General features: G+C 28.1%; 3 protein-coding genes across 4 annotated transcripts in view; 2 read left to right on the plus strand and 1 right to left on the minus strand.

The window, feature by feature from the left end:
- The first annotated feature begins 874 nt into the window (after positions 1 to 874).
- On the plus strand, positions 875 to 9063 carry LOC123302895 (F-box only protein 28-like). 2 transcript variants are annotated; one of them, XM_044885992.1, is made up of 6 exons: positions 875 to 1001; positions 1279 to 1576; positions 1646 to 1894; positions 2735 to 2933; positions 3078 to 3279; positions 5404 to 9063. In XM_044885992.1, exons 2-6 carry the CDS (start codon positions 1292 to 1294, stop codon positions 6059 to 6061), a joined length of 1593 nt encoding a protein of 530 aa, XP_044741927.1. In that variant the 5' UTR covers positions 875 to 1001; positions 1279 to 1291; the 3' UTR covers positions 6062 to 9063. The 2 variants fall into 2 exon arrangements, with proteins under 2 accessions (XP_044741927.1, XP_044741931.1); XM_044885996.1 differs by lacking the exon at positions 875 to 1001 and having other exon boundaries at positions 1255 to 1576.
- An 8213-nt stretch (positions 9064 to 17276) lies between these two features.
- LOC123296928 (max-like protein X) lies at positions 17277 to 19130 on the plus strand. The gene is made up of 2 exons (XM_044878642.1): positions 17277 to 17390; positions 17455 to 19130. The coding sequence occupies exons 1-2, from the start codon at positions 17351 to 17353 to the stop codon at positions 18168 to 18170; spliced, it is 756 nt and encodes a 251-aa protein (XP_044734577.1). The 5' UTR covers positions 17277 to 17350; the 3' UTR covers positions 18171 to 19130.
- A 4199-nt stretch (positions 19131 to 23329) lies between these two features.
- LOC123302286 (sonic hedgehog protein A) overlaps positions 23330 to 24134 on the minus strand; it is a 95269-nt gene continuing 94464 nt past the window's right edge. Inside the window, exon 3 of the mRNA XM_044885158.1 lies at positions 23330 to 24128. Within this exon, the coding sequence (XP_044741093.1) occupies positions 23389 to 24128 (740 nt within the window). The 3' untranslated portion in view covers positions 23330 to 23388. The remainder of the gene's footprint in view (positions 24129 to 24134) is intronic.

Here is a 24134-nt window from a genome sequence, read left to right on the forward strand (position 1 = left end):
AACTTATATGATGGAGGATAGAGTATCATATTATTAAAAAAAAATGCTGTATTTATGATCTCAATAATATTTGAATCGTTTTAGAAACGTTATCCGTTAAAGTGAGCGTCGTCTGCTCTTTATGTCATGCGTACACATACTGTTTATCTTTTTTTTTTTAAATTAACGATATTAACATGTTAACGGTTGAAATTAATACCATCATGGCTTGGCTTTCACAGTTAATCATGTACAGTAATTTAATCTGGAAGATTCTTTTAACGATTTTATGAAACAATATGCATAAATTTTAATCTGCTCGGAAATATATCAGATAAATTTGTTGAAAATTTCGGATTATCAAACAAATACTCTAAATAAATATTAATATAATGTTTGTATTCTTAATTATTAGCAATCTCATATTTAGATCAAATGTTAGATATTACACATAATATATCTATTTTTATATTACAGAAAAAAAAAAACTTTTGATAGATTTATTTGTAAAAACTATTATTCTTAGGTATTGTTTTTATTTAAATTGTGATCAAATTCATTTCTAATTCTTAACAAATTTAGTTTAGAATTGAAGTTTTTCTTCAAATGATTTTCCTGAATTTTCTTTTATTATTAATGATCAAAACCATTTAAACAATATTACCGATTAAGTATATAATTTAACATAATAATTGCATAATATAGTCAATTTAGTTAAGGACAAGATACATAGATGGCTGTATCTTACGAGGATTCAAGTATGAAGGGAACCGTTTAGAAACAATATGCGCAGGGCCGTGTTTGATCATAGTTTTTTGCTTTGGAAACATTCAGAAACTAGAAATAATCGTCATAGTAGCCATACTTTTTTAAATGATTTTATATAATTTGTAATAAAATAATTCAATTGAAATTAATGTTAAAATATTGTAAAAACATTAAATTTATTAATAAATAATATAATTTGTATAATGGATTGTCATTTTGTGTAACAGATGTCTTAAAATATTACTGTTTTTGGGGTAAGATTCAACCATTTTAGATTTGACTTCCGTGGCAAAGTCTTTATTTTAAATAATTATTTTGTACATAAATATTTAATATTTTTGTATTTATTTAATTTTTAATTAATTATCATGAATGTAAAAATAATTAAAAATAAATTTTAATTACAATTTTTATTGAATATTGTTTTAAATTAATTTGTAAAAATTGATGAATTTTTTCAATGAAATTTTTCTAATTATTTATGTTATATAAAATGAGTATGTAAATAAAATAAAAATATAATTGTTTTAGTTTTTGTTCAAAAATGGTTTCCACAAGACTTATGAGTAGTGTTGGGGTAGGTTTTAGTAGTGCAATACAAAGTACAAGCTCAAATACACAAATCAATGGACCTCCCCCAGCAAAAATACCAAAATTATGTGCTGGCCCGTCCGGCAGTCAATCGGTTGATATAATTGAAAGTATTCCGGGGACAAGTAAACAATCGCCACCGCCGAATCCAAAACCCAATCTTTTGGATATGCCCCATGAAGTAATTGAAAAAATATTTAGCTATCTAACATTCAAAAATATCGCACATTTACGACCTGTAAGTATTTTATTTTATAAATTTTATTTTGTAGTTTGTAAATTATTTTGTTACCAATTTTTCTGCAAGGTTTCTCACGCAATGGATCAAATATGTGGAACAGTTTTGAATTCAACATTTCAAAAATTGCAAAAGCAAATGTTGGTACGATTTCAAAATATCAAAGCAAAGATGCCACGACGTGAATCAGCTCGACGCAATCATCCATTAGCATGCGAATCTGATATCATTGAAACGTTGCATATGCGCCTTACGTTACTGCAAATGTCTTTTGGGAAGCATATTGAACGTCGTCATTGCTGCTTTTTTGCTGGAGAGGTTGGTTAAAGCTATTGATAATGTTAATAATAGTCTGTTTATATTCGAAAAAATGATTTTTGGGTTCGTTTATGTAAAAACCAACACTGTATTTAGATACTTTTAGAAAAATTTTAAGCTGCCTGAATGTTCAATATTTATTTGAAAATAGATATGGGGATAAAAATAAAAAATATTATTCAAATTTTTTTTACAATGAAGGATCTCTAAGCACAAAAGTCCAAATCAAACGCTTTATCATTTTTTCAATTTTGCTGATAGTAGTTTTTGAGACTTTATCGTCTGTACCGCTTAATATAAAATTATAAACCATTCCCAAAACACACAAAAATTCCGTTCATTTTCCGACTAAATGAATAATTCTCAAAGAATAAATAAAAAATAGTCGATCAATCATTAAATGAACCCGATTAAATGTATTTGTTAGACTGATAATTACTCTATATTACTCAGTTTTATCAAATTTAGAAATAAAAAGTTGGTCGCGTTTTTTTTCAAAGGGTAATTTCAATAGAAATACAAAAATCGGACACATTTTATGAAAGAAGACGTAGTTCCTGAGATATCGTTCAAAAACCCGCTCAAAAGTAATTTTACGGATCGATTTCAGGCAATTTTTTTAAATTATTTGTCAAATATGTTGGATTTTCGTTCCTTATGGATTCTAATTCCTCTTGAAAACCTAATATCATCAAAACTAATTTTGTATGCATGTAAAACAGAAAATCATTTTATAGTAGAAAAATATCGTGTAGCCCAATAAAGATTAATAATACGATTAATAATACGTTCTTGCTTAGATTAATAATATGTCTTTAAACCATTATTTTAACATTTCAGGTATTAGATGAAGTTTACAGAATATTACATTATGTGAAGAAAACAACGAAATTACAACGGCCTTACAAAGTGACAGACGAATTATTTGATTTGTCATCTATGGCAATGGAATATTTCAAGGAACATATCGAACCACGTTTACCAGAAATTGCGTACTTCAGTTCAGATTTCCTTGATTTCACTGGCGGCACATTCACATGTATTTGTATTTTTTATCTTTACATTTTAAAATATTAACTAACGATCTTAAAATTTAAGGATTTATTAATTTATATTTTAAATAATTTAAATTTTAATGTAATGGTTTTGTATTTCTGTTTTAAAATATTTTTTTATTTTTTAGCGACCAGCAACAGTAAAAATTATTTGTGCTTGGATTCATCCCCATTAGGAGCTGGTAGTGGAGGTGAACAAAAAGATGATGAAGCTCCTATTCATTCTGCCGCTGATACATCAGAACAATCGTACATGCCTTCAGAACCAGCACCCCAATCAAATATGGTGCTAAGAAAACGTATTCGAAAAATTAAACAGGGAATGAAAAGGTAAAACATTTTTTTCTAATTAATTTCTCAAATGTGCATTGAACAAAAAAGTTTTCTTCCGCAGGAAAAATATGAATGATCAAATTTTCTTTCTATTAATAATACAACGTTTTGCCAACTAACTAAAATATAGATATTATATTAAAAACAACTAAAATTTACAAAATTTTAAGAACCAAAGACTCCACAGATTTTTTTAAACATACCTAAGAGCATTATCAAATTGACTCTCAAAACAAAAAAAACCGCATTCAAATCGGTTCACCCGTTTAAGAGGTATGGTGCCATAGACAGACACACATAGCGGTCAAACATGTAACAACCCTCTTTTTGTGAATCAGGAGTTAAAAACTTATTTTTAACCCAAAACAGGCCACTGTGTGGCTGCCTGTCTTTTTGTGGCACCGCAGCTCTTAATGAGATGAAGCAATTTTGATTTTTATGTTTTGTGTAAAAGGTAATATAATGGAGAGTGTTTTTAGCTATGATTCAAGTACGAATCTAGGATTCCGTACCCGCAACAACTTAAAGAAAGGCGATAATCTTTAAAGTCAGTTCACTTTGGCGAAGGCTATAAGAAAAAAGATAATTAATGAAGTGTGTTCTTAGCTATGTTTCAAGTGCAAGTTTAGGATTCCGTACCCGAAACATTTGTCGAGGGTTTTGTAAATTTTTGTAAATCCGAGTTCATCAAATTTGTTCCGTTTTGTCGCTAGTGATTCTAGTATGATATGTTACGAGTTCGTATTCCGTATATGAATATTTTCATTTATCGCAGACATTAGCCATTCAATGTGATGACTTGAAATAATTGGGTTCATAGCATCTAGATTAATAGTTCCTTGGTGCCTTCTTTAACTAACCCGCTTTCTGGAATCACTGCTGCCATCTAGTGACAGATTCTCAAAATTTTGCGAACAAGATTCAATCCCAATATGGGTCCTAATATCAAGTACCTTATTCCGTGTATAGACTTCTACAGGTACATTAACGAATTGAAAACACCACATTTAAAAGGTGATACAAAATCGAAGAAAAATCAAATTATAATCTCCCTTCAAAAATGTCGGCTTTATCTCTCAATAAGGGTATGGAATTTAACTTACGATTACGATTTGTATACGATTACTTGTGTTTTTAACTGAAAAAATATAAACGAAAATTTATATTAAAATGCTATTTTAATATAAAATAATAACAACTTTTGTTCAAAACATTTTTTTCATAAACTTGATAAATTCGTTGAAAATCGAAAGCAAAATCAATGTTTTAGCATTCGATTTCTGCAGATTTTATTAATTTTCCGACAAAATGTTTCATTCAACAAGTGAAAACAAACAATTGACTGAGTTAATTCGTTGAAATGCCATGTATAGACAGTGTTGATTACACTGTCACATTACACTTACATACATATCACACATATACATCTAAGTGATATATCCATATAATACTATACAATTTGCGCTCTCACGTGTAAACAGTGATGTTTACGAAAAAAATTTTCAAACAAAAGTTGTTTTATAAGGAACATTTTTTACATTTTAACTTTTGTTCTATCTCTAACTTTTTACAAGATGGGTCCTACGGACCTAAGACCCAATTGCTCTATGTTGCTCATTTACGAACTTGACTTCACTTTTTACGTCCTCAGCACGCTATAAAAATTTCAGCTAGATATCTCTTCGTTTTTGAGTTATCGTGATAACAGACGAATAGACAGACAGACAGACAACTGGAAATGGACTAATTAGGTGATTTTATGAACACCTATAGCAAAATCTTGTCATAGCATCAGTATTTTTAAGCATCAGTAAAAATTGGGACTAAACTTAGTATACCTTTGTATATTTCATATACATGGTATAAAAAGGTTTGATTTGAATTTAATTTTCCTCTATCTTTTATCAGTTAAAATCATGAGTTATTTTTTAGCCCGCCTAGCAGTCAGGTAGGGAATTAAAGTTAGTGTCAGTAATCATCTTTTACAATTACTTAACGCTTGTGTCAATGGTATACCTTAGTTGAGAAGTGTTGCTAGCTGTAAGGCTTGAAAATAAAAAAAAATTTTACAACAATTGTAAAAAGAAATATATTAAAACCTGAAATTTTCTATTTTTACAGGTATAATAGCCAGTTATCATTGTTACGTCAAGATTTACGAACTTGTAAACGAAAAACCGCCGAACAACAAAAACAGATTGCCGAACAACAACGACAATTAGCTGAACAACAAAAACAAACATTAGAATATGCAACACGTCTTGATGAAAACGACAAGAAAAATGAGGAAACCTCAAGAAAATTCAGTACATTATTACAAGAATTAAACAAATGCAAAACTGAATTACAATATTGGCGATCAAAATCACCAGCAATACCACCAGTATGCAAAGGTTGTGGTGCTGTCTTTACACCAGGACCACCTGAAGAAATTCAAGCATTAGTGAATCAAGGCGTACGACCTGAAGGTCTAGGTTTAATAATCGATCACACAAGTACATCAGAAAATGAATCAATAGAATTAATACCACAAACATCCGATGCTCAACCGGATTCAAATGTTGAGCAACAACAACAAACCCTTCTTTTTACACCACCCCAAAGGCAAGGTGTAAAACGTAAAGCGACTCTTACAAATGACGATAGTGCACCATCAATACCAATACAAACATCTACACCAGTGGAAACTGTGGGCTCCGAGCCGTCCAGATTAGATATTAAAAAAGTTAAAGGTGTTACAAAAACTCGTACAAAACGTGTATTTAAAGTTGCCCATTGATTTGATTTTTGAGAAAGAGTTCTTCTTTTGTGGTGTCGGAATTTTTTTCAAATTTCAATTTTTTTTTTATTTCTATCGACAACTAAAAAAGATCAGACTAATCAGAGTATGTGGACGGAAAGCTTTGTTTCTTTTATTGAGTCACACAAAAAATCGACAAATGGTTGCATTATTAAATACAAAATGACCAAAAAAGGACCTACAAAAATTTTTGATCACTAAAATCGCTTCCAGAGCTAATTTTTGATTCAAAGATTTTTTCTGTATATTAGAAATTGTTCTGTCCCCGGCATGTCAAGGCTATTTAGGAATAAGGAGATCCCAGCTTATAAAAATTAATATAGATTTTCGGTAATCATTTCAAATATATTATCTATGATTAAATACATTAGGCAGTTTGAAAAAATTTTTAAATAAAAAATTGGCTAATCGAATTTAGTCAATTATATCAGGTTGAAATAAGACAAAAATCGAAAATGGGTTTTTTTACTAAACTTGAGCATCCAAGTCTCATTTGACGTTTTTATAACACCTTCAAGTTTCTCAATACATTTTATAAGAGAAAATTAAGTTATTATTCCGTAAAACCCATATTTAACCAAAAAACTGGAATTTCCAGTTTTAGCCCCGCCTTAACACGTCGTGCTCAGCATAAATTCAAATGTTTAGAAAGAACCTTTGTGCAAATAATCAGTTTTGAACTATATTTAAAAGCGTTCACAAGAGACGATTATTATCGATAATGCGACAGAACAGAAAAAGAACAAAGCAATTTTATATCAAAATTAATATTTCTATTTATTTGAAAAACATACAAGTATGCCGGTTATACTTTAAGGGGATACTAAAATCAGTCTTCGTAATGCCATCTATATTCAAGTAAATAGAACTAAAACCATAATGGAGAAAATAATCTTTACAACATATTTAATAGACTGAGAATAAAAATGACAAAAAACCGGCCTAATTCTCAGAATATACCAGAAAATTAGATGTGCAAATTATTAAGGAGACGAGAAGAGAGATAAATAATATGGTATGTGTATATATATGTTTTATTAGTAGTCGAATGTGTTGCCACCTGCACAATCGAAATCGTGCGCGTTTGTTGTCTTAAAAATTACTCGGTCAATCGATGTGCTTTTAGATTTAAAAAAACTAATGACTGTAGTGATACATATATTTAGGCTCGTTTGTTCCCTCCCAAAAACTAATCTCTGTCTCTGTCTGGACGACAACCTAGTTGCCATATTATATAAATGCTTCAAGTTGAGCACGCATTTTCCAACATATCCTCCAAAAAAGGATATTGTTCAAAATAAAAATTAAAAAAATAAGTACAATAAAAAAAAAAACAAACGTTACTCAGCTTTAAAATTTTCACAATATAATAGGTTTACATGTGTGTGTATTTTGTCTCAGGAATGTGTCCACATTTAAGAAAATATTTTTGAATTTATTTTTTCTAAAATTTAAAAATAAACAAAATAAAAAACAAACCAAATATCAAAATTTTTAATAACTTGCAATATTTTTGTCTCTCAGACCTTAGAATATAATATTTGTTCTTTTGGTTTATTAGAAAATAATACAAATTAAGGTGTCTTTTGGTAAGAATACCTGTATGTAGATATATTTGTCATGTTTGAATTATAACAAAACGGCCTTAGAATAGTTGATATTTTTATCGATAATTGTCGTAAACTTAATCGTTTTTATTTAATTGGATACACGAAGATTGTTATGTTTTGATCTCATTATTTGCATTATATAATAATAATTTTGAAAATTGAAAGCTCTCATTTTTACTTCGAAAATTCGAGTTGAGATATTAAATGAATACGAAAACAATACTGACCAGATACAGAAAATGAGGTATAATTAAAATAGAAATAAATTAAACCATGCAATCATTCCATTAAATGAAATTTTGACTATTTTCTATCAAATTTTTCAATTTTTTTAAATTGATATACATTATGTGTTTGCAGTAATATTCTAGATACAGTTTTTCTACATCGGCACGAAAAAAAATAGGAATTTCTGCCTATAGCAGTGTTAAATTTCCGAATTTTTATAGTAATACATAGAAAGTTAATTTTGCTATCTGAGACATTGAAAATAAGATGAGCGAAAAATCACATTTTCTAAAAAGTATTCACGATGAGAATAGAAGCGATAATTTCACTAATAAACAAGATATGAAAAGTATCGAAATCTGACCATCAAGTTAATGTCCTATTGCTTTACCGAAATTAGTATAACTATTATAGCGAGGTCTGAAAATCTTAAATAACTTTTATAGGGAAATAATATTTGAGGATATGCTAGTTATTAAATGCTTCCTAGTCATTAATTTTACGCTATTCACTCTCTATCTATACAATATCGATTTTTCTCGTTTGTTTTGAAAAAACTGGTTTGAAGTGCGAGCCACTTCATGCCTTAACTTTTGATTTTGCAACTTTCGCGAAAAAAAAATTGAACAGGTTCCATTGTATCCATTACCTTCAAAACACGAAGTTCTAATTTCATGTCGAGTTTATGTCATTAGTTTCTTTCTCTCACTCTTATCAGCCAGTCTCGCATTTGAGTTTTTGTTTTATATTTTTGTTAAAATGCTTATGTTTATTGAAAATAGAAAGGGAAGCGAAGAAATCAATAATAACTCGTAGACATTTTTTAACATCGAGATAAGTATTGCTAGTGAGTGTAGTCAGCTCGGTAATTAGTGTATAAGGAGCCGATTTTGCAAACCTAAATGTGAATAAAATAATGGCGAGGTAAAAATATTCTCATTAGAGAATAGTATTATATTGGGAATATTTTTTTGTCATCATTGCTGTAGCCATTTAAGCATAGTCATTAAGGCCTGCAAAATTGGCTCCATATGCTCTTTTAACCTAGGTGACAAATACACTAGATCCGGCATACTTATCTCGATTTTTAAATTTTTAGTATGGCTTAAAAACATTTCGCCTTTTCTCAACACTTGATGTACATGGCAAAAAAAATTATAAAAGAAAAACTCGGGTTGGGGCTGATAAATAAGTATGAAAAAGGAGGAACTTACAGAGAAAGGAGAAAGAACTCACAGATAAAAAGGTAACTGAAGCCATGATTTATTATTTCGAGTATTGTGGTATTTGTCATATTATTAACTAAAAATTCATCTAAAAATGTATGGTCGGGGTTTAATAAAATTCAGTAATAAAGAAATTGGAATTATTTAAATTGTTGCAAATTTAGGGATTACATATTCTTCGAGGAATTAATAATAAATTTTTATTGTATCATTTTCTGTGTCTCATGCGTTCGAATTATCATTAAAATAATCGAGTTTTATAAATAAAAATATCAACAAAGAAACAACTGTGTATCGTTTGTTAAAAATGTGACTAAATAATTTTAATGTAATTAGGTAGCATAATTCTAAAAAAAAAAGAAATTACAAATGTAATTTTATTTTGCAATATGGTTAGGAATTTTTTTCTTTTGTAAAAAAAAACCCAATGGTGTCGATTATAAAACATAAAAAAATGTAAGAAATTCAGTGTACATCATTGCAATCAATTTTAACCACGATGTGCCAAAAAATTAAATTTAATCCACCATTGCTCGGTTGTATTTTTTTATGTATATTAATTAAGCGACTCATTTAAATTAATTATTGTGTTCAATTTTTGTGGATAGTTGTTTTATTTTTGACAATTTGAAATAATTAAACACAAAGACCGTTTCATTTATAAAATGTGAACGGGAGGCAATTACAATATTATTATGTAAATGTATTTATTTTTAAGTAATAAACATATTTGTACCTGTTATTTTCTATTTAAAAAAAATACAAACAAAAACTATTATTTTACGTGAAAATAATATCGTTCGATTTATTTTACCCTTGCGGTACGAGAGTTTTTGAAGTTTTGATCGTTCTCAGGTGCCGATGTACTTCATCTCCATCTAGTTTCAATAAGAAATATCCAAATAAACTTTTTCGTGACGTTACCTACGCTTATTATACCACTTGGGAGTTTTTTCCATCGCATATCAATATTTTTTCAAAGTTGATTTTTTTATTTGTTTAATAAATCTCTACGATATTATTTTTGGTTAAAATATTTTTTAAAATAATAAGGGTTGAAATGTAATATGGAAATTTTCTTTTAGCTAACATACAATGTAAGGAGAAGAACCCAAGAAGTACGGACTTGTATATAAGTTGGAAATAATTTGTATAAGGTTGAATTTTTAGTGTAGACATATTGATATTAGAGAGACTTAACAATATTTGCAAGTTCTCCATTGATTCATTAACTAAATAAGATTATCTTCTACGGTAAGGTTTTATAAAATTTTCAGTGCACAAAAATAAATATTTCATCCGCAAAGGACGACGCAAAAACTTTATGGAAAATGGTTGATATATTGTTGTAAGCTTTCTGGATAAATGTTTCAATGGGCACAAAGAAAAATAATGAAAAGTTTTTTGGAATTATTACTCATTTTACGCACTGATTCATTCTCATTTCGATATAATTATTTAATGATATTTTGTTTTAATCATGGAAGTATCAAAGAGCATAGGGTAGAGGAGAAGCAGCCCATATAAGCTAATGTAAAATCGTAGTATACGAGTTTCAGCGCCTCTACCGAGTCAGGCTTTCAAACTTAATAGTTAATAGTCACCCCCGCAAAGTAGTTAAACTTAATAGTCATACCCGCAAAGGCCTACAAACTTAATAGTTGATCGCCTCAGACTCCAGATGTCACTTATAATTATACTTCTGCTTCTTGTCTATCCTATAGTCTTTGGGAAGTATTAGTATTGAATTAAAAATTATTATTATTTCACAATGTATATAAGAATTTTCATTATTATACATAAAAATACACAAATAAGTTATTAACCAATTTTAAGACGACGAAGATGATTTAAAAAATTCAAATATCATTAAGTATCTATATTGAAATAAAGAAAAATATTACTTTTCACTGAGACATTTATTCAGAATACATTAAAAATTAAGACAATTTTGATGGGAGCCAATTCCCCGTAAGATTTGTGCGTGGTTATTTTGTGGGTAGTATCGTATGAATAAAACTGAAGAATGAGCGGATATCATTTTTGGATATGTCTTTAAAAATAGAACAAATATTCTAGTGATTTTTTTTAATCAGACGAATATTACGTCAGGAATACGTTTCCAAAGACGTGTATTGTCTATTTTGGACTTTAATCGCCCATGTCTCAAAAATCCGAAATTTTAAAACTTTGTACCCGCGATAGCTTTTCATTCATCCATAAAAAAACTACCAAAGATTCATAGTGACCTAAAATATCATATAAAAAAGAGGATTTCGATCAAGCTCTCTGATCGAAAGCCTTTTTTCATAAGAATTTTAGTAGGTTGTTTTGTTTTGGAAATAGAACTGCTTGAAACAGACAAAATCTATTGTTTATCGAGAAAATTTTGTATTGTCTCATTTCATCGGGAATTTGTACTCATTGTCAAATTCGAAATTATTCCGAACATTTATATTTTATTTAGCTAAGAATATTTTTCATATTGTGGCTTTTTGCAATCGACAATAAACATTTTTGAACTCATAAAACGATAGAACATATTAATGGATTTAATTTCTTTAGGATGTATCCAGCTTCTTGGAGCATCTCATATTTCTCGTAAATTATTGCCACTATAAATCATCATTTTCAAAAAAAAATTAATGGATTATTTAAAAAAAGTTATCTAATGCATGAGGATGAGATAAAATGATAATATGTTTACAAAAAGACCGAATATATATTACAAATTATTTCCAAGTAAAAATTAAATTTTTCTGGGCTAAAAAAAGTATATTTTATAATAATGATAAATAATGTGCGCGTGTAATTTTTTATTAGTTAATTTATGAAATAATAGGTCTGAAAGGCAATTGATATGATGATGAGAATGCTAAAAAGAAAACTTGTGGTAATTTTTGTGTATTGGGTCCAAATCTTTTGTTTTTCGTTTCCAATCAAAGAAAAAGAAACTATACAAATCATGATAAAAAGTAATTCAAAGTTCAGAAAGAATGTTGCTTATTATTTCATTTTAGTTAAATTCCAATTTGTATAATTATTAACAAAAAAAAGTAGTTTAGTTTAATTATTTAGTAAATGGCGGTGATGTAACAAATTTTTGTTATTTAGTTCAAACACAAAATAACAAAATGTGAGTGTATTTAAAGAAATGAAAAGATTTCCTGATGATATGATGATTTTATACTCTGTGTCATAAAAAACGTGCATTTTAGTATATGTTTAAAGTAGTGCGTTTTTTTACACAGAGATACGTATCTCAGTCGATTAAGACTGAGATATATATCTATTCTCTGTTTTTATATCTATTTATGAAGAACTCTTAAATAAATATTTAGAAAAATCTTTTTTTAGCCAAAGGTAGTGGCGATCTTCTTGAAAAGATATTCTAGTTTATTCGGTGGCGGAATTTAAAATTTAACTTCTGTTGATGTGATAAACTCTTATAAGAAGGGCAAATATGTAGTCCGGTTCTAGATCGTCGCTAGGGAAATTCCGTTCAAATTTAAATATTCTAACTTTCAATATCGAAACATGTTCATAATGTGCCAAATGTCGCATATATTCGCAAAATATTTTCTGATAGAATTTTTAATGGTCTGTGAAATCGAAAACCGACTTTGTGCTTTGAAGGAATCTCCTGCTCTAACATAGTGAATACAATTTTGAAAGCATTTGTCAGAAATTTTTATCAATCGAAATATTCGTGTTAAATCTTAAGATATTCAAATTTGACATTTTATAAAAAATCTTATAAAAGATTTTTTTGATTCAACTGATTCTTATAAAGAACAGAAATTTGATTCAGATCAGATTCAGATGAACAGAAATAATATGGTTCATTAGAATTTTATTGGTCTCATTTTTAAAGTTCATATTTACCTTGGCATGTTTAAGAAGATGCTAAAAATAAGATTGGAATGATATCAAACAAAAGAATGCCTTTGTTTTAAGAACTTCTAACTCACTTAGCATTAGAGATTACATTCAAAAACATGGATTCATGAAGCAAATTATCTTTGAATACACTCATATAATTAGAAAATATTTACGAGTACGCAAATTTCAAATAGCTGAGATTCTTAATAGAGGCTACAATAAAAATGTTCTTGAAAAATTTTGTTTACAGAAATGAAAGCCAGATAGAGCAAAAATGATGTATGCAACTTTTTTGGTAGAAAGTTAAATAACATTCTTGCCAATAAGTTAGTTGATGTGGATGGATTTTGGATATGGATCAGCTAGCATTTTATTATAAATATTTGAAATAGTTGTAAAAATAAAGATTTTCAAATGCATAATTTATTTTTAAAACAATAAACAAACTTAATTCTTAACCCCCTCCCCCATGTTTTTAAGTAGTGTGTTCAGGAAGTAAAAAATAATCACAAAAATTTTTTTGGTTTATTATTTGAAACAATTAATACAATTTAAAAAATAAAATATTAAAATTATTAATAAATATATTTAAAAATAATTATTTTAGTATTATAAAAAAAAAAAAACTATAACACAAAAAATCGGAAAAATTTATTTTAGTTAAAAAGAATTTTTGAAGGCTATTTATGAATATTTTAAATCGACCGTTTTTATTATTGTATATCTTCTAAATAGTTTGTAATAATAAATTCTCCCATATTATATATTGGAAATATTATATTGAAACTTATGTATAATAATTTACCAGAATGTTTCTTTTAAAATATGACCAATTAGCACGTGATATTTCATAATTAATAAATTAATCAGAAAAAAAGTTTAATGTGTGATTTAAAAAAAACTTCTAATTGCAGAATTTATTTCAAAATTGTTTTAAATCAATTTAGTTTCTTTCCTTACGGATGCGACTTATTGGAGAAACGCATTTTTGTACCTTTAATTAACAAAAAACACGGATGATTAACCTATTTGTTAAAGCATCGTCTATAAATTACGAATTAAAGACTTGGGATTTGTAAAATAAAAATGTTATTTATATCCATGTGGTAGTTGTCAATTCTCTATGTAACCCAATAAATAAACATTTCTGACTGGGATAAAATGGCCAATCTTGAAGCATATTGGAATAGCCAGATCGTATTTCAACTGTTTCTTTTTAAATATCTTTAACTTTACTAATTCATGTTATCAGCGAAAATTAATATTTTGTAAGTTATGAACGGAATGAACACTTGGGATGCCGTAATCTGGGTAAGTTCTATTGTGTAAATTTGCCGAAAAACATGAGCTTCAGGCGCGACCTTGTGAGTACTCTTTTATTAGAAAATAAATGAAGTAATGCTAACTTTTCTTGAATATTCGGGAATACACAATATACACTCATTATAGTTCAGCTTTCAGCAGAGTTTCATAAAAAGTAGTTGATATATTCCAAAAGATAACAGGTAGTGCATAAAGATAACAGTTTAATCTGTTCAAGGTTATTGATTTCATGGATCCAGATTCCGAAATGTTAGAACTAATAATTCAAAATGCGTTTCTACAATTCCCGCACTGTGATTGTGAAATTCTAGCATTTTTTGTTGTTGAAGATTTTCATTCTTATGGCTAGTAGGTAGTATTTACTTCTTTTGAGAAACGAAACTGTTGAAACAATTTTTTATGCCCACTAAAAATTTAATGTGAGGTGGTTTAAATCGTTATTTCTTGAAATGAGCAAGATTGAAAATTATTGAACTAGGAATAGTTATTTGAAGAATTATTAATTAGGATTCCAATAATTTGGATGTGTATCGCCTCACCGACTTGATGATTGTTTTTAAATAAGATACAATATACTTCGGACTGTTTTGTAGTAAAGGCAGGTACATGAATAGAAATTTAGAATTAAATAATAGAAATGGAAGACGTAAGACAAATATTAGAAAATGATGAACAGTTCTCGCGCATCTTTTCATGAACAACGAATAGATTTGCGAAAGTAGAAATCCTTATAACGAACGCGCCAGTCATTCCTAGGAAGTATATATCTAAGTGTGGATTCGCAACTATAGAAAATACTAATGCAACCAAGACTTGAGGGTATCCCAACACTCTCTACACACACATGAGCATACGCAACCATGCAATATTGCCTCGGTAGTGTATACAAAAGCTTAAAAAATGTTCCAAGATAGTTCAAAATTTCCAAGCAAAATTTTTTCGCAAAGCGTTTTATATTTAAAACTAAACGCGTTTTTATACTACTCCAAAGATCGAGCTATGTTAGTATTTTATAAGAAACATTCTACAATAATTGAATTTTAATTTCTATTATTCTGATGCTGAAGTTATTACAAAAGAATTACAAAAGTGCCCTTTTATTTTGAATAATTATTAATGTAGTGAGAGGTTCTTTGGATATTATAAAAATAAATGGAACCATCTTTTTTGTAGAAACACTAACATTAACAAAAAATACAAAAAAAAAAAAAAAAAAAAAAAAAAAAAAAACAAGAAAATAAAATTAAAAAAAAAAAAAAAAGTATATATATTTAACAATTTTTTAACAAATCAAGTTATTTATAGTTTATAGATATCTATATTATTATTAATTGTACACTAAAATTGTACTTTTTAGTTTAATATATTGAATTTAATATATTAAATGTGTGTGAACAAATTTGTTGCGTTGCTTGAAAGTTTACCCCTTTTACTCCCCAACAAGAAAAATGATGCAGAAATTAGAAGAAGTAAAGAGATGTATCTCAGTGTCACAAAAAATAAGATTGTCGTAGTACAAAAAATGAGAGAAGAAAAATTTAAATCCTTAAAGTTTAAATCCTTAGGTACTTCAAAGGAAAAAGAAAACTGGTCTATGGGAATTAATAAAAAAATTATCAAATTCGAGCAAAGTTAAAATAATTAAAACAAAAATTTTTAATTTCTTTTAGACCAGTCTGCCTATTTTGAGCGCAATGTTAATTTTCCGTAGCTAATATACAGGAAACCAAGACATGTGAAAAATCGGAAAATTTCTTGTAGAAAACGGCTCAAAACTTGGTGATAACCGGTTTATTTAGTTTGAATAAAACAAAACTAAAGAAAATTTGAGACTAAATAAACCTTTTTTCACCAATAATGTTGGTTTATAAAAAATAGTGCGAAAATTTTCGATTTTTTAAATGTCTTGTATATTAGCTTTGGCCCGCAAAGTGTAGAAATGTGAAATTTCATCGAATACTGAAGCTTAATAATGTGGCAGTCATAAAACTTATACATCTGATTCCAGGTCAATTATTTAATTTTCAAATGCTTTAATGAAACCTTTGTCTCATATTTTTGACCAAACAGCTTTGCATAATGAACCGAGCCCCCCTCCCCAATACTAACAGCATATTTATCTATATTTTCTATACCATCCTGGAGTTCCGCTAAAGTGTTAAATATTTCACTGTCGAGTGAATTCGAACCCAAATCGGCTTGCGAAGTAACACAAATGTCGACAGGCACTATGTAGACCTCGATCATCAAAATCTAACAAATTGGAATGTATAAGACAAGCATATTATGCAGCAAACTTTTTTAACAGGCCTATAAACTTTATTGATAGACGTGTAGAATAATTTCCATTTTCATTTTTAAGTGTTTAAAAATGAAAAACAATCGAATTTCATTAAAAAATCGTATTTAATTTGTTTTAGAATAAAATAAAATAAAAATAATTTCCTTTCAAATTCAATTTATAATTTAGAAAAATTCACAATGCTTTTATAAAAGCTTTTTTATTCTAAATTTGTATTTAACAACAATCGTTGTCAAATCCGAATCCAAATATTTAGTTGTTACGCAGGAAATATTCGGAAAAATAATTTTAACGTCTTAAAGCATTAATTATCTAAACGTAACGCAATTTAAAAAGAAAATAAATATCCTAGAAATCATTTTGACAAAGTATTCCTATATATTTAACAAATATTTCAATCGAAATTATTGCTATTACAATATTTGAAAATTTCCCGCGCAAAACGTGTGTATTTTATAATTATTTTGAAATTAATGATAAAATATTTATTTATTATGATTTATTTAAATTGTAATAAATTTTCAATTCAATGAATTATTTTTTTAACAATTATATTCTTCATTTTCAAAAATTTTTCTTAATAATGCATTTTGTTATGAGTCAAAAAAACATTGTTTTGATTACAGAATTCAATGGCTGACGAAGGTGACAGCAGATCAAAAGATAATAGTTGATTCAAAGAAATATTCCGTTGGACATGGCAGAAGCTGTTTACATTACTGATTCTGACAAAAGTGGTAAGGAAAATATTATAATAATTTTTTTTAAGAAATTTTAAAAACACAAAATTTGTTGCCATAGGTTCCCAATCTCGGGATTATGAATCCGAATTGAAAGTGGAACCATCTAGTCCCTCAGAACGTGATCGTTTACGACATTTTTCACGTTGTAGTAGTACAAATTCCTTACATACGCCTTCTTCTTCAGCCCAAAATTCGGACGACGATGGTGGCGGAGATAGTGGCGAATCTAAACCTCAAGCTTTAAGCTACAAAGAACGTCGACGTGAAGCGCATACCCAAGCTGAACAGAAACGACGTGATGCTATTAAAAAAGGGTATGATTCATTACAAGATCTCGTTCCAATGTGCCAACAAAATGAGAATAATGGATATAAATTAAGTAAGGCAACTATATTACAAAAAAGTATCGATTATATACAATTCCTGTTACAAAAGAAACGTAAAGAGGAAGATGAACGTAATGCATTACGTAAAGAAGTGATTGCATTACGAATAATGCAAACAAATTATGAGCAAATTGTAAAAGCGCAACAAAGTCAACCAGGTCATACGGAAACACGTGTTTCTGATGATGTGAAATTTCAATTATTTCAAGCAATTATGGATCAATTGTTTGTTAGTTTTAATAATGTACCTGTGAATAATTTCGCTGAATTATCGGGCGGTGTTTTTAGTTGGTTGGAAGAACATTGTAAACCACAGACTTTACGTGATTTAGCGTTGCAAGTTATTCAACTTCATAATGCGCAATTAGCACAAGGTGTTATGCCATGAAGTTATATTTTTTAAAATTCATTTTATTTGTCCATATGGTACAGGAGTATGATGTAGTCAGATTTCATTTATCGAACACTTTCATTGTTTTAAATGAATTCTTCGAACAATGCGTGTCTAGGATTTAAAGAAAAATTATATTATTTTGATAATATAACAAATTTATTCTATTTTTAAGAAACTGTACTAAATAACTCAATTTTCAACATCGAAGTGTCTATTGCCATCCTCCGCAGATATCCTTGACTAAAAAAACACGGACGTAAATACATTCAAAACTGGATAATAAATTATGGCCCTTGCAATAATTATCGTTCATTGATATATTATTGATGAACAATAATTTCCTTTGAGAATTAATATTTGATATTCATGCCTATAATTTCAGACACGGATGATTTGTACTCTTGGATATCCGTGGATACAGTTAAAGCCACGGATTGAAAATTTTCTCTCGCGTGGCCTTACTTAGTGATCCAGGAGTAGGTCAAGTTTTTATTGGTGTCGAGTTAGCACGGGCCTGACTGTTTTTTTTTTGCCCTTGTGCTAACCACTTGGTGGCGGCCACCCTCTGATCCACGGGGTAATTAAAGGCACGGATATTCGTAGCGAAAATTAACAAAATGTTTTTTAAGATTTTTCAAAATCTAAAACAAAAATTAGAACAGATATTTAACAGATAATTTGTTTGAATTTTGTCTATAATTAGGAAAGAAATATCGAAAAGCCAGATACCGAAATTTTTTTTGATCGTATAGGAGTAAAACAAAAGCAAAGTCCACTTCGGTGTTCCTAACTCGTCAATTTAAGACAGCAACACTAAATATTTTTTTATATTTTAAGTATTTATATTTAAAGGCAGTTTTGAAACCTCTCAAGAGAAATATTAACAAGTATTGCCACCCACATTTTTATACCATGCATACATATATGTAATATGCAAGGTATACTAAGTTTAGTCTCAAGTTTGTAACGCTTTAAATATTAATGCTATGAACAAAATTTTGGTATAGGTGTAATCACCTAATTAGTCCATTTTCGGTTGTCTGTGCGTCTGTCCGTCTGTCTGCCAACACGATAACTCAAAAACGAAAAAAGATATTAAGTTGAAATTTTTACAGCGTACTCAGGACGTAAAAAGTGAGGTCAAGTTCGTAAGTGAGCAACATAAGTCAATTGGGTCTTGATATATGTGTGACATGTATGTATGTGTAATGTGATAGAGTAATCAACACTGTCTATGCATGGTATTTCAACAATTAACTCAGTCAATTGTTTGTTTTACAATTGTTTTTTTACTAAATTTGGAAATGATTTGATATTGGAATAATTTTCTGTTAAAAAAGATGCGCATACTCATTTAGTAAAAAAACTAGACGAAATAGAACTGACTGACTTAAAATCATAAATTTAGAGTATTTGTGATAGATTTCATAGATCGGTATTTAGCCCGAAAAAAGGTTCGGAACTCTAATCCGGAAGAAAGATAATTCTACCCTACTTCGATAATTTTTGTGTGGATTAGTAAGACACTTTACCTTTTTAAAATATTTAAAAATCCATACCGTATTCATAAATTTTGTTTCAGTTATGCAATTTTTCTTATCATTAATACAAAGTGCGGTCAAATACAATTTTCTATTTTAAAATCTCGTTAGTTTTTTAAGGAAATGCAGGTTGAAATTTACAAATTAGGTACAAATTGTTGCTTAAAAAAATTTCAACTCTTGAAATGGCGTCCAGATCAGAAACGAGAGCCATTTTTCGAACTAAATATTGGTTTATCATCTAAAATTTTACAGAGATTTGATAAAGGAAATCTGACTATTAATAATTATTGTATTTATGTAGTTCATAATGGACTTTATTTATTTTTAAAATCTGTACTTTTAATTATTGTTTTGTTCGTAAATTGTAAATATTATTAAAAAAAATATCTGGGTATTTTATATATAATTTGTGATTTGTATTTTAATAATTTGTCTATTGATATATTTGCTATTTGTCACAAAAATAGAAAAAGAAAAATATGAATTATATATTTTATTAATTTTAAGATTTAATTAATTTTACTTGTTATTTGTTGTAATTTCATTTCAAGAATGTGTATAAAAATATATTTGAATATATTTGTTTAAGAAAAACTGGTCTTGAGAATTCATCCTGATAATTCTATGATTTTATGTAATATCGTAGCCAGGGAAAAAATTTTAAAGCTTAAAACAACTAAAGGGCACGCTTAAATTACATTGAAAAAAGTTCATCACATTTTATCTAATTGAATTATAATTCGAGTGCTGTTCAGTTCTAATTCAGGCTCCTAGTCGTAGTAATTTTAAATCCTATTAATAGTTATCTAATCAAAAATTACTTAAACAAAAGTTGCAGAGTTTGGGGTGGGGACAAACGATCGTGTTCATGACTTTGCCTTGAAATTTTTTGTCATTTGACCTTCACGACCTTGATCTTCAAATGATCTTGAAAATTTACTTGTTCTTAAAAGTTATTACCCAGGCGAATGACTTTTACTGTCCTTGATAACTTTTGTCTAAAAATTTTTTCTAAAGCTAGCGTATTTTCTTTTGATTAAATGCAATAATGGTATATTTGTAAGTCGCATATCCTCCGAAATCTAACGATTTTCAAAAAATGTTTTAAATAAAAATTGTAATTTTTTTTTATGAGGATTAACTTTCTAATTTAAAGTGTTATTCCATCTCTTACCTTTAAGGATCTAAATTGGTTAATAACTCAACCCGGAAAACTAGGCCCAATCTGATGCTAGAACATAATGTCCCCCATCAAACTGTACAACTTTTGCTTAAGTTATTTTTTGATTGATTAACTTCAAAACGTTAAAAAAAAAAAACGTATTAGTCATTATAGATTAATATGGTCTTATACAGGGTATATAGTCTACCCTGTATAACCTTAAGTTTGTAACCATTAAACTAATTTTGAAAAAATCCACTTAACGTAGGCTCCTACCAAAATGTGCTTATTGCCCTTCGAGTTAATCCGAGTTCATTTAATGACTTGATGTACAGTTTCTGGAATATTGCTCAAAATCCCGTACGAATAGCGACAATTTTAGAGCAGACTCAAAACCTATTTTAGTCAATTCTTAGCAAATATTTGGCTAGTAGTCAAATGAACTAGATTTTCTTAACTTGTCTTTACCTTTTACCGTTCAAGTGATATATCCTCCTTAATAATAGCATATAGTTTCTTTTTCAAAATTCCTATACATCGCAGCCCCTCCCTCCTTCACATTTCCCCACCCCGCCGGATTTATCTCGAACGCAGTACTTTTCGACTGTGGATTAGTCGTTTTCAACTTCAATTTCAAAATTGAAGTCGTCCAAATTCATTTTCAAAATTTCCTGTCATTAAATTATCCAAGTAAAGAAGTAAGACTATATTGTAAGACTATATGTACTATATGTAAAATCCGTCAAGCAGCATTATTAATTTTTGTATGGAAAATTTTGCAGGGTCCCGTTTAAAACATGCTCCTGAACGTAAAAGTGTATGTTGTCGGAGGAAATCCGGTAGGATATTGTTTAAACTAATTTTTTTTAAACAAATAGTAATATTGACCTAATCGCTTCGGAAAAAATTTTATCGTATAATTGGGGTCAAAATTTTTAAGAAATATTCCTTGAAGTCTTATCTTAAAAGTCTAAGAAAATACCAGATTTTTAATAAGTATACAATTTTTATTTGTAGTGTAAAGCTTTCTCAACAACATCTTGATTGTTAGGAGAGTGCGCGAAAAACCACAAAAAAAATTACGATTTAATCAACCCTTATATAACAGTAAAGTTTCAGAACAATATTAAAATTTATAAGCATTATGTATGTGTATTTTTATTACTTTATAGAAGTAATCTTACCTTCATTAAATTTGAAAGTATTTTTGATTCAAAACTTTACCATCGTATATTTCGAAAAAGATAAAAGGGCGACCGTATGGTTAAACGAGATTTTTCCTTTATTCTTGTGTAAGGAATATTCCATTAATTTTTTGAAGTGAAACTGATACACCTATATATTTGTAAAGAATAGAAGGATTCAAAATAATCAAATGAAAACAAAATAATTGTATAATAGCATTGTTATCAAATTTTATTTATATAATATGTACAAATAATATATATAAAAAATTGTCTACATATAAAACAGTTTTTAAATAATTAATACTATAATATTCTAAATAATAATAAAGCTCGATTCACATCATTCAAAATAATAATAATATTAAAAAAAATTACAAACACAACATACTAAAAAATACCTCCATAATACACATTTTTTTTAAATTTCAAACAATCGACACAAGATGGCTTCTTCATAATTATAATAATATTGACAAGAAAAATTATAAAATAATTTGTATAGTACAGTTTTTTCTTATTAAAAAAAAAAGAAAAATTTATCCCATAATAAAATAATTTTGTATTTTTAACGCCTAAACTTTTTTTAAAAGTTTTTTTTAATTTTATGTATTTACATTGAATGGCGGCTAATAGATGGCAATGGCTACATTATATTGAAGAAGATTTTAACTTCTCCGTTATTACAAGAAAAGTTTATTTTTACAATTAGTATCCATAAATGCACATTAAAAAAGCATTATAAATTAACAAACAAGGCTGTTAATTAACACCATTTTTAGGCAATGATTTGGTATTTAACCGTTTAATATTTTTGTTTTAAATTACTTTTGTCATGGGAAAGACTTTTAATTTTTTTTTCTTTAAAATTTTGTTATTTAAAAAAGGAACTAAATGATATATACAATAGTTGAATTTAATTAAAATAATATTTAATTATTGTCACTTGTGAACAAAAATTAAAACTGTATATATAATAATAATTTTTATATACGATTTTTCACTGGCCTTGTTAAGATAAAAAAAATAAATAACTTAACTTACGAAATTGTTAATATATTGTTCTTTTTATATAATAAAATCACTCATATTGAGTTCTTAATATTGCGCACAGCATCAAAATTGGAATGAATCATTGTTCATCTTAACACAAATAAATTATAATTATATAAATATTTACAAGCATTTTTATATTAAAACTAAACAGACAAGCGTTTTTTTTATTTTTTTATTTTTTAAATTTAAATAATTTTTTTTGTTCATTGCGCATGCTCACAACATATTAAAGCGCTTTATATTGTACACATATAAAAAATATTTAACTAGATTGTATTCGTTTCGTAATCATCATCGATAAACATTTTTTTCGGTAAAATAAAATTTGCAACACTGTATAATATTTTTGGATACCAATGTATACCATGTTGTGCATTTTTTGATTGGATTACATGATTTTGTGAGTATAATCCAATGTATGACATAACATTCAACCATGTTGATTTTAAATGAGTATAAAATCGTACGGGTGCAAATGCAAATTGTGCTATTGATTGACTATTAATGATTGCATAACAAGATGCGACTACATCATCTACAACAATTGTACCTTCTTCAGTTAATGGTGCATAAACACCTTGTAAATATATTGTTTCAATATTTGTTACAATATCAAATTCGAGTACATTCGTGTAGTTTGTATGGCGAACTAATAAACGATCTCCAACTTGTACATTTTCGGCGAATGTTGTTTGGGTATCGTCGTAGTGTAATGTTTGGTTTGTACGTAATATTTTCGTTGCACTTACAACCAATAATAAGTGTGATGTTGTTGTGGTAATTTGTTTACCGTGTTTCGTATGTATTTTAACAAATACACGTTTTTCATCGACATTTCGATCGAGAAACAATAATACTGGACTATAGACTAATTCTCCTTTACTATTCATTGATAGTACTTTTTCACCAACAGTTAATTCGGATAAACGTCGTTTTTCACCTGTTGATGTTAGTACGGTACTATTTGCTGTGAAACATCCGCCATGATTTGCAGCATGCGATGATTCTGTAA

This window comes from Chrysoperla carnea, chromosome 1, assembly GCF_905475395.1.
Source record: "Chrysoperla carnea chromosome 1, inChrCarn1.1, whole genome shotgun sequence".
Lineage (NCBI taxonomy): Eukaryota > Metazoa > Arthropoda > Insecta > Neuroptera > Chrysopidae > Chrysoperla > Chrysoperla carnea.